The sequence below is a fragment of the Pelmatolapia mariae genome, linkage group LG6, assembly GCF_036321145.2.
Source record: "Pelmatolapia mariae isolate MD_Pm_ZW linkage group LG6, Pm_UMD_F_2, whole genome shotgun sequence".
In the NCBI taxonomy this organism is placed as follows: domain Eukaryota; kingdom Metazoa; phylum Chordata; class Actinopteri; order Cichliformes; family Cichlidae; genus Pelmatolapia; species Pelmatolapia mariae.
In genome coordinates, this window is record NC_086232.1 from 18885543 (window position 1) to 18897703 (window position 12161).

General features: G+C 44.9%; 1 protein-coding gene across 1 annotated transcript in view; it reads left to right on the top strand.

Annotated features, from left to right (window-relative positions):
* Positions 1–12161, top strand: part of znf827 (zinc finger protein 827) — a 76316-nt gene that overhangs the window by 18032 nt on the left and 46123 nt on the right. Inside the window, exons 2-4 of the mRNA XM_063476093.1 lie at positions 5293–6567; positions 9238–9410; positions 9631–10126. Coding sequence (XP_063332163.1) covers positions 5293–6567; positions 9238–9410; positions 9631–10126 — 1944 coding nt within the window. The remainder of the gene's footprint in view (positions 1–5292; positions 6568–9237; positions 9411–9630; positions 10127–12161) is intronic.

Here is a 12161-nt window from a genome sequence, read left to right on the forward strand (position 1 = left end):
GGGTAACTAAGGCACCTATGAAGGCACCAGAAGGATACATGCTTGTTTTATCGTACTGTCAAAAGTACAAAAAATGTATATATATATATTCTAAATAAGTTAGTTGTATTTGTGCATTTTGCTGAGACTATGTTAAAACAAATTAATTGCTGATTAAATTTTTTTTTTAATTAGTTCGATATAATCGTGATTAAAAATGGTGCACGGCAAGCAACATCTTTGGTTATTATACATTTGATCATCCATACATGAAATTAAAACCAGCGTGCGAGATTAACTAGTGACACTAGAAAGAACTAGGATAGGACAGCAGTGTTAATAAATGCTGTGATTAATTGTTCGAATAATAGTTAGATGGATCATTACACTATCACTTTCTTTTCTAACACAGTCTTGGGTTGAGTTTTTTTCTGTAGCTAAAATTTCCAGATGTTCCATAAATGCCTCAAATGTGAACCTAAGAAGAAGATCTAATGCGAACTAAGGTCACGTTAAAAGTGAATTCTAAAAATAGTTGTTGAATAGACACACACACAAATGGAGATTCCTGGATTTATTCGACAGATTAGTTTTGAAATGTTAAGCCAGGTGTGTTTTTATTTGTATTTTTTTTAGCATTACACAACAAATGCCAACTTTTCTCACCTCCATCACCTTTGCTTTGAATAATGCTGGCATTAAATTCAGTGAGCATTTTTATTAAAATCATTTGGACATTATTTTTTCAATTAAACAGATGTTTAAAATGATTTCCAAGTCATTGTTTTCTGTTTCAGTTGACATCATTTTTCACACTGTTGCCACTTTTTTTCCCTTTTTTTTTTTTTTTGGAACCGAGCTGGAATTTTAAGAAGTCCCATTAAACAGCCCTGCCCCTGTTTGACACTACAGTTTATCTTAAGATTGTTAAGCGGTGGTGTTGCTTAACATAAAGGACAGGCACAGTCTTACAAGTTCATTTAATGTAAATAGGTGGCATACTGTCCTGTATGACATTTCGCCTCAGTAATCACTGGTATTGCCTGTCGCCTTGTTGGTTGTCATGTTTCATCAACTTCCTAATGGAAACAACACGATGAATAAACTCGATGGAGTGATGGTCATGTTGCTCCTGCAAAGGAACATCAATATTCAACCGATTTACAGATGTGTCCTTACTCTAAACACATGACGCCTTTCTTTTTTTTTTTTAAACCTTTGATTTTATATTCAAAAATGGGAAACGGCAAAAGAGCCAGGATCTGGATTTGTAAAAATGTAATTGATTTTTTTTTTTTTTTTTTTTTTTTTTTTTTTTTACACTTTTAATTTCAGATTTGTCTGTTTAGAAAGGTACTAACTTACATGTGTTTTACACTTGATGACATTGAATCAAAAGTAAGTCTAATGTTTCTAATAAACGTCAATGAAGTATTGTGTTAACATTCAGTTAAATCATTACTCCCACAGTCTTCTCTTGCTGTTATTCTTCTTCAAAGTGAAAACTTTTATAAAATTGGTTGGTGTTAGGAAAAAAAACACGCATGAAGTAAAGTATATGACAAAGTGGCTAACATCCTGGTTACACAACTGAGACTACTTTACTGATTACAGGTAATAATGAATAACGAAATAATAAGTAATTTCGACTTCTTTCTTAATTGAAGGGGGGGGGGGGGGGGGGGGATTTGACATAGATCAAGCAAGTGAGGGTTTGTGGAAAAAGGAAAGGGAGGTGATCCTGATCCACTGTGTTCCAATTAATGGAATTACCTTCCTCCTTGGGAGGACTGTTAGTCATTTGCAGAGAGGTGAGGCCATCAGTAGTGCATCTCTCCCACCATATTGTCCAGCGAGCACTAATAAGGCAGCCCTGACCGCCGGGCTTGCTCATTAGCATAGCCCGCGGCTGTGGCAACCCCCGCCAGGGTCCAGCCGGACACTTAATTACCGCCCCGGCTCCTTCTTCACCACATCCATACTCCCTGCCTTCCTTCCTATGGCCTCACCCTGTGCCCTACCTCCTTAACCCAAGCACACATACCACCATGAGCCTCCCAGTCTTAGCAGGAAAGAGAGGCTAATCATTTTGGTGATGTAAATGTGATGGCTCTAGTCTCGGTATGTTGTGACAGTCTTTCATGTTATTTCACTTTGTAGGGCTTTGCGGTCAGCAGTCTGTGCGATTTTTAGTGATTCCCTGACCTGCACTATCTCCCTCTCTCTATCTCTTGTTCCTTCTCTCTCTCATTCTTATATTAGCTCATGGGCACGACTCTCCTTTTGACATCAGCGCAGTATTGATGCACCCCCGTCCAACCTTAATCGGCTAATGGCCTTCTCTTCTTGCCTGCCCAGTCAGATCAGCCCCTCCCTTTTCGCCATCTCTCTATCTGTCCCTTCCTTCCTTCACTGTCCCGTCTCCTCTCCCCCCCACCCCGTTCAGGCCCGGGGTCAGGGAGGCCAATATTCATGCCTGGCTAAGCAACAGAGTAGCTTTGTGTGTGTAAGAGAGAGAGGAAAAAGGAGAGGGAACATGTTAGTCAGCAGCCTCGCAGAAGTCATGTGGTTGGTGACCTCTTGACCTACCTTTACTCTAGTCTCCTGCTCTTCTCTCCTTTCTCTAATTCACACGCCTCCCTTTTATATATTTACTTATTTTTTTAACTAGTGATCTTTCTGGGCGAAAGAGGTTAGCTGAAATAAAGCTGGCACACGTTCTGTACATCTACATCTGAGCACGAACGCACACACATGCGTGCACAACCCTCTGACCTGGAAAAGCCCAGCCAAAATAATCCTGCCAAGTTCACAACTGGAGATTGTTGACAGCTCTGTGTGGTGAAACAATGAACAACTCCACTACCTGGAAGGTCCAACTGTTTTTAGCTGTAGTTACGGGCTGTGAGCCTCCCGGTTTCTTCCTTTGACAGGTTAGCACAACAAATTTCTAAACGCTGTACATGAAAATATTTTTATCTGCTCTGTGTGCATCTCTGGTCAAGCTCAACACTGTTTATTCTGGGAAGTCTTGAAGCCTTTGGCCCTCCCTTTAATGGACTCTCAGGCTGGACTTGGACCCCTTTATAGGTCTGTCTTTGTCTGTCTATAATAAGGTGGCGCTATACATCTCAGTGGCCCAGAGAGAAAACTCCCTCCCGTTTTTGCCAGTGAATCATCCGTGTGTGAGTGATAACAGATCCAGACTGCTGAGCACCCCGCAGCTGTTTGTCTCAACATGCAAGTCATCCCCGCCATTACACCGCTAAATGGTTCCCTTTCAGTGGCAGACACTTGCCGCCTCGGCCCGTATCTCCATGCCTCCATCATCAAACCAGCCACCGTTGAGGAGCCGAAGCAGTTAAATGTGTATGTCAGGGGAAAAAGAAAAAAAGGAAAAGATAATCATGGGCAGGACTTTAGCAATAAAACGTGTGTTTGTTCTTCGAAGAAGATTGTCTCCATGTGTACGATGGGCATGTAGCAGTAGCTGTAAGTACAGAACTGGCATGAAGGCCCCTTAGAGCTGGTCTGGAGACCATGACCTTGGAAAATGTCATTCTGTCCACAGGGGTGGCTCGCCTGTGACACACAAAGCCATGGTAGTGAAGTGCGCACTGTAGCACTCAGGCAGAAGCCCAGTGGCTTAGTGTTGTGTGCAGCTGCACCTAACCCCGAGGTTTAAGATTGAACTTAGGCAGCAAGAAAGTTCAGCCTCAAAGCTGAGACCTCGGGTCAGTAATCTAGCGATTTCCCTCTAACCACATTACAGCCATTAGTGGCTCTTGCTGCTTTTCGCATGTCACATGGAAATGGGTCAAGCCCTGCCCTGCATGACTCACTGGCTCCTTCTCCCTTTCCCTCCCTTTATTCCTGTTAACCCTACTCCGGTGGTAAAATGGCTTCAAGCGGCATGGTAAATTGGGTTCACAATCGGTGCATTTGGTGTTTTTCATTCACCTTAATAATAGTCTCAACAGACAAAGTGTCACACGTGCTCGTCAGTGCCATAAAGTGTGTCCTGTAATATCTTGTCAAGGTGAAGGCTACTAGGCATGCGGCTATAGGATGTTTGGAAGGCACTAAGGCTGATATTATAAGGTAACCCGTTGCTCTGCTTTTTGACATCTTCCTCTGTGTTACTGTAAAATGTAAGAAAGGAAGTGGGGATGTGTTTGAGATGAGAAGGTATCTGGAAGTGTGCAGGCCCTGTTTGATATCTGTTGCAGAAGGAGAGTAGCGGTCACAGCGGGTTGTGATTGTGGTCACCTTTGCGGACCACAGCGAGCCATGCTGGCCAGATGTCAGCCATCTCTAATGATCCCTACAGGTTGCTGGGCTGGGTTGCCTGGCAACGATTTTGCCTTTGCCTGTAAACAGAGAGCGGACCCACCGGGCCTCAGCGAGGGTCGTGAAGGTGAACACAGCTTTGGTGTGCTTGGAAATGTATGTTGGTGTGTAAGACATCTTAAATGATATTTTCATTTTTGAGTGCCTGCTTTTCTAATGAATCTCAGCCAGTTCTCTTTTTTGTTAAATGTTTCGTGAGCTTTGTGTGTTCAGTAACCCAAAGAGGAGGTGTCAGTTTTGACATTTTGTTTCACCCAGGCTTGGTGCATTTGACATATTCTTATGGAGGTTTGTTAATATGTATCAGGAATATTCACTTTTCTTTGTTCGCCCTTGTCTGGCAAGCTGTAATGTTTTGCTTATGAATATTGATACATGAAGTGTATATTAATGACCCTTGGTGACCTTAACCCTATCCTTATTGGCTCCCTGGTGGTATCCGCAGGCTCATGAATATTAATCTAGTTCTGTAACCTCCATTACCCTAATCTTTGCTGTCTAGCCTCCCAGAAGGACCCGTTGTCATGGTAACCCCTTTACTAGGCTCTTCCAGACCAAGGGTGGGAAAAATAAGGTTTAAAAAAAAAAAAAGACAGAAAAATCTAAATTACTCAAACATCTTGGATGTGCCTTGTGACTGTATTAAAAAAAAAAGAAGTTGAATTTGGGCTTTAAGTCTTTTTAGTTGTCTGCCTGCTTTTTCAGCTTTTAAAGGCTTTTTGACTCCCATTTAGGATTTTGCAATGTATAGTTTGCTAATCTCTGCAGTGTAGAAGCCGGACTGTGAAAGCTTAACTGTCTAATTGCTCTTAAGCATCATAAATGTAAACCTGAGTTAGAGCTGTACGACAATTGATTAGCTGTGAAATAATCATCAGTCTTAACTGTTTGCTAAAGCAACCTTTGCCACAGTACTCACACACTTTTCATTAATTCTTCCTTTGGTTTCCTCTCCTCTTCCAGATGTGGACAGCAATGAGGAAGGAGGGCCTGATGGCACTGCTGTGGAGGAGGAAGGCTGGTTTGGGAACGCCTCTGACACGCGCTCAGAGTCGTCGTCTTTTGGAGACACCCAGGATGAGGTCCTCCTGCCCAGGGGCTCCTCTCCCGACGAACGACCTGGAGTCAGCGCTGGGTCTGGGGATCATGACACCTGCGGAGGTGAGAGCTCGCTGGGTTGCCCCACGCCTGTCCATCGTGCCTCTTTGGAACTTCTTGGACTGGATGGAGGTGCATTCTCGGCCCAGGACACGCTCTCGTCTGTGGTATCGTCACTCTATGGCGAGGCAGCATCTCGAGCCCTGGGAAAGCCCCTCAGCAGCAACCTACGGCGCCTCCTAGAAGCTGGGTCGCTAAAACTCGACACCGGGGAGCTCCTGGGTCGGTCATCCCGGGGAGGGGCTGGGAGCGACTCTCCTCCAATAGGTCTAGCCCCACCTTTGACACTCTCTCCATCTTCCCACCACGCCCAGCAGTTAAGTGCTCTTGCCCGAAAACTGGCCAGTAACAACAACAACAGTGGCTCAGCCTCACCGGCCTCCACAGCTCCTTCAGCCACCAACATCAAGCAAGAGCCCCTAGACCCCTTTAACTCTGTCACCCCAAGCAACGGCAGTGGCTTTGTATGGGCAGGTGTGGCAGATAAGTGGCCCCCAGCCAGCTGCTCCACGCCCTGCGGCTCCAGCCTGTCCCCGGACTCTGCAATCCAGAAGTTAAAAGCAGCAGCCAACGCTGTGCTTCAAGACAAGAACGCTGTGGCCTCCTCTTCAACGACATCTTCCTCCTCATCCACCTCTGCCTCATCTGCAGTGCCCACCCTGGGTGGGGGTGGTCGAGGAGACGATGTGGTGCGCTTCGATGCCTTTAACTCTCCGTTTAGCCCGCAGTCAGCTAGCTCCACCCTCGCTGCGCTCTCCAAGAAAGTCAGTGAACGGAGCCAAGCCTCGTCAACGGGCAGTGCTGCTACGGACCACCAAGCAGCGAGTTCCTTCCTCTCACTTGTGTCTATGACCTCCTCCGCTGCCTTGCTCAAAGAGGTGGCAGCCAGGGCAGCAGGAAACCTGCTGGCAGAGAAGAAAGACGGTTCCCCCTTGGCAACTACTGGGGTCCTCCAAGAGGACGTGAAGCCCCTGTTGGACAAGAACCAGAAAGCACCCACGCCCTCTACACCCAATCAGAGCCTAGAGTTGCTGTTGCCCTCTCCTCCCAAGGGCAGAGGGAAGCCCAGCAACCAAGCAGGTAATCTAAAAGCACAATAAAGGACTATAATAAGCATGGGAATCACTATAAGCATAATGAGATTAGTGAATTAATTAAAATAATGGTTGCACCAGTACAGATAACAGCCCATCTTAGCTTAGGTGCATAACTCCATATTTCTCTACTTAAAATATGTAGTTTTTTTCTTCTTTAGCAAGAGAGACTTGCAAAATTATTAAAGTACACTCAAGTGTTAGATTGTGTTAAACACACAATCTGTCTGCTTAAAGTTAAACAAGACTGCTGTGGTTGAATGTGCAAGCTCGTCTTACTGCAGCAGAAAATAATTCACGTCTTTTGACTGTCAGTTCAGTTTCTATATTTCCCCAGCCATCGTGTGGCCAAACAAACAACACTATGAAATTCAAAGTCACACCGTTAGCAGTGCTAAATTATTACTTCGTTCTAAGGATGACTCCAAAAAGCGCGGACTCGTGTCTCCTTTCCTTTTCGTGTAGCAGCGGCAGGTTCGCATGTCACCAAAAAAAAATAAAAAATGCCGGCGGAGAAACAGAATTGTGAACTTCGGTGACATGTTTTCTCTAGTTTTGTAATGGTTTTGTTCTCACCTCACTGGCGCTGAAGCAGTGTGTAGTGTAGCCTCAGCTTAACTGTCAGCCGAGCAGAGAGCATAGCCGAGAGAAAACAGCTCTGGCTGGCCTTCTAGTCTGGGAAATGGTCTGTGGGCTCGACGGGGGGTTCCGACTGAGACCTCACTGCCTTCCCAGACCAGCTCGTTTGTGCTCGGATGTGCGTGCTGCCAAAAGGGGGCCGTCAGTGTGTGCTCGGCACAGTGGGGAGCCCTGGAGTCCATATCCATCTCAGCAGCCTCCTCCTGGCTTCATACCCCACTAACCAGAGCCCTCTGCACTGATCAGCACAGCAGACTTAAGGCCAAACACATCATACTTTCCACTGACTGGATACAGATGCGTGCACTTTTTTTTTTCTTTTTCTTTTTTTTTTTTTCTCCCTCTCTCTTTCTTCTCTCCCTCGTACACGCTGTCTCTCTGTTACTTACAAATGGGCACGCAGTATAATCTGTAAGAGCGTGCTCAGATGTAGACGTGTAACCCAAACAAGAGTGCACACACAGATCTCACTCTTGGACAGGCGAAGAGATGGCTTCAAAGTGCAAGCTCCAGCTAAGTAGTCTTAAGGGAGAACAGAACGTTTTCAGGGAGATGGATGGGCACTTTTGAGGGATTGTGTCGCAACCCCGCCAAAACTAAAATGGCTGGATCAAATTGACTTCAGACAGATGAGGCAGTCGATGTAATATTCTGTGATCTGCATGCTAAAAAGGGGTCTGCTCTAACCCGGCATGCCGTCAAGGTCGAGCAGCACTGTAAAAAAAAATTAAAAAATGCAGGTAGTTGTTTGGTCGCCAGACTGAAAAATGTGACCTTGATTATTGACTGTCGTGTCTTGTTTTATTGTAGACCCTCGCTAGTTCTGCTATAAAACTGTATCACGCTGGCATGCTGTGCTTTCGTGTTTTAGGAAGAATCGACTCCCGTTTTTCTAACACGTGATTAGGCTTACATAGGAAATGCACATGTTAAGCACTAAACACACACACGCTGCCTCCTGGTTTTATTTCTGCTTTGTTCGCCTCAACTTAGAGTAAGCACAAGTCATTTCTGCATTGTGATCTCTGCTGTGCTTGGAGAGGTTGGGCCGCAGATGGTGGTTTATTGTTGCAAATAGGCAGTCTCGAGGTTTTACACCTCAGGTCAATGAATGGCTGAGCACAGTAATTTCACCAAACACTGATTACCAGATGTTTTTCAAGGAACGGCACTGGAATACTTATGAAGCCATCCTGACAGGCCCTTGTAGAATTTGTAATGCAATCATGCCTCTTTCTAATAAGACCAATTAAACAGTAATGGATGCCGGATATGAAGCCAACAACAATAATCGAGATACTAAAACATGCTAGAGTTTTTTGCTTTCATTGTTCCATCGCTTCCAGCTGGTGTTTCTCTCGTGATAGTTTTCATCATTAGGTGCGCAGACGTTGTCTCTCGCAGATCTGATCAGTGTCTGAGTAACTCCCTTATTAAAGAGGGGATTTGCATTTCTTTACAGTGGGTTTGTCAAACATGCATCCTGCGGCCAAGAACGGGCCCACCGAACTGTCCATCCCTGATCCGCTAGGTGGCTTTGCAACGTATGAAGATCGCAGGGAAAGTCGTTAACAAATCCAATTTGTTTTCAGCCAAATGCACTTAGTGCAGTCTTAGTGCAGTGGTGCCGGCATTATTACATACGGACCCTTTGAGATCAAATAGGATCAATACTTTTGGCACGCTTGCTTTACAGTAACTATCCATCCATCCATTCGCTTCCGCTTATCCTTTTCAGGGTCGCGGGGGGTGCTGGAGCCTATCCCAGCTGTCATAGGGCAAGAGGCGGGGTACACCCTGGACAGGTCGCCAGTCTGTCGCAGGGCTAACACACAGAGACAGACAACCATTCGCACTCACAGTACTCACTTACAGTAACTAAATGCTTCATTTAGCTAGTGCATATTCATCCATCAAAGTCCATCAAAATCTTGGGACTGGATCTTGCCTCTAAATAAAAAAATAAATAACAGAAAAATAAAAATAATAACGACAACGTTCTTTGGTTCCCATCAAGGCTCTCCTGAGGATGGTGGCAAACCATTCCAGTGTCCTGTGTGTGGCCTGGTCATCAAACGCAAGAGCTACTGGAAGAGACACATGGTCATCCACACAGGCTTGAAAAGCCATCAGTGTCCGCTGTGTCCCTTCCGCTGTGCTCGCAAAGACAATCTCAAGTCCCACATGAAGGTTGGATTTTATTTTTCTCCTCTCTGATCTGATCCCCATACATGTCGTGTTTGATCACTATTTAAATGTTTACACTTCTCTTTTGCATGATTTAACACTGTTGCGGCTCACAAAGAAATGTAGAAATAAAGCAAAAGATCCCTAGCTGTCCTCCTGGCGCCATGCAGTGCTGGAGATAAGGAGGGGTTTGACGCTTAAACCTGTCCCCATTTTTTCCCAGGTACATCAGCACCAGGACCGGGGTGAGACGTTTCAGTGCGAACTCTGTCCCTTTACCTCCTCCCGTCACTTCAGCCTGAAGCTTCACATGCGCTGCCACCAGCACTTCCCACGCACAGACGTCAAGGTGAAAGAGGAGATCACCACCGACACGGAGGGCGAGGGCTCCCTGATGGGTGACGGCAGTTCCGCAGAGATGAGAGCGACGGAGGTGTCCCCGCTGCACTCAGACGCTCAGCAGCAGACGTCCCCTCCAGTCGAGGCGTCCTCCAATCACGTCCACATCAAGGAGGAGCCCCAAGAGCGAGACCTGTCCGTGCTCTCCCCTTTCAGCATCTGCAGGGACCGTGCCAGCAGCAGCGCCAACTCCCTGGACCTACCCGGAGTAGGGGTCGGAGTCGGCGTCAGATCCAGTCCCAGCGCTCCGACCACAGCCTCCTTATTCAGCCCTGACATCACTACCAAAACGGCCACTGACCTGCTTATGAAGCTTTCAGGTTAGCATAGATTTATTTTTTCCTACGTTAAACGAAAGCTTTTTTTATAGTGCAGTCTTTACAGTGCTGCATTTAGTTAACGCTGTGCAGAAACGCATAGAAAAGCAGCTCACACAGACGCAGCGGTGGTGTAACTCCTGTAATCCATAATTGCTTTGTTTATTGTGCCGTTTTCTCAGCTTGACTTTTTAAACTCGACTCACTGCAGTTGCACTTTCATCAAGAGTTTTTCAGTTCTTCCAAACTCTCATATGAAGACATCGGCGCTGATCTCCAGCTAGATGTTGTCTCCCCTTTGCCTTAAGTTTTGTTTTGATTCTTCATTGTCACCAGAAATAACATTCGTAAGAAGTGTAAACACTTTTTTATGCTTATTGTCTGAGGTCAAGGCTGCAGTATGTCTCTGAGCTGTTTTATTTTTATTTATTTTTTATTTTAAATGGCTTATAAAAACAACGAGAACGTAAAATGTCTGTTAGTTCAAACATGCGGGGAATAGAGAGTTTTAGCTTTTGACAGCAGCACGTACACCAACGCATCTCAGGCTTCTTTTTTTTTAATTTTATGGGCATTAACATAAGAAAACATTTAAAATTCCCATTGGTGTCATTCTTTAAACGGTGAAAAGAATAGAAACAGTTCACGCTATGTGCATCTAGTCGCACTGCACGAGGGGTTTTGGCATATGTGATTGAGCTGTTTAACTTATTGAGCACAGAAAAGGTGGTGTCATAATACCACATGTATTCAAATTAATTTCAACTATACTAAAGGAATTCAAACCTTTTAAACATAGTATACAGTAGACTGTTATACGAGCCTTGCACCTCAGCAAGCAGCATCATCATCCATTCATATGATTTGTTTGTGTACCATACATTGTGGTACCCACACGACAATAGTGGTTTCTGATCCAGGTTTTGGCCTAATGTGTTCTTGCCTGTGCATAGGTACTTGTTATATATACTCTGTATTGCTATTGAAAACATAATGTAGTGAACTGATACAGCAGCTTAAAATATTCCAGTAACATCAGTTTAAAAAAAAAAACCCTAGCACAGATGACGCTGAGATAAACACAGGAAGGTGAGATCTGGGCTTTAAATCCATATTCAAAAGCTGACACATTTCAATGATTGATACAGAGTTTATGCATAAGTGAGAAACTGTTGGGCCCAACACATCTAGCTCATTTACTCACATCCTCCTTCTGCCCGATTCACTGCATGGGGCTAAGACTGCGCAGAAAGCCTTTTCTGAGCTTTTCCTGTCTCTTCTTTTTTTGTTGTTGTTGCTTATGAATTGAGGACCCTGTCGGTAATGACTCAAAACGTCTAACATAAATTGCTGGTAATCGGGCAAAGCGCATCCCACTGTACGCACAACCAGGGTTGGTAGCAGCAGAATGGAGTATATACAGGAAATTGACTTATGTGCCACTGTGACGCTCTTAATGCTTTACCTACCAGGAGTAACCCTTGATGCTCTTTCCTGAACTGAGTGGTTTTTGTCATATTTCGGTCATGTGACTGGGTTTGTATCACCTGCCCTTGGAAAAACCTGGAAACTGTCCTAATGGTCGTTGAACCACGTCTTTATAGATGTACACAGAGGTGTCAAAACTCATCATTGCTGGTACGGGGGAGGTCGTCCAGTGTGGTATTTATGGGGGAAAGGGCAGAACCTTAAATCCAATAGCATAAAACATGCAGTTCATGCAAACATGCATGTTCTTAGTTAGTCGAAGTTTTGGAAATTGCAGTTATTTTTACATATCAATGTCCAAATAAAGTTTCAGTTTTAAAATCATTTATTCAGTCATAAATGCAGTGTGATGGTTTTTTTTTTTTTGGGGGGGGGGGGGGGGGGGGGTAAAATTGACACTTGGTAATGCCCAGTGGCACGTCTTCAGCTCTCTGCAGCTGGGCACTGATTAACTCCGCAAAAGCAGTCAGGGACTAAATGATTTGCTCAAGGGCACCTCGTCAATAGTGGTCCAGGGATTTATTTTCCTCGCCGGCATCTTGTCAGTTGT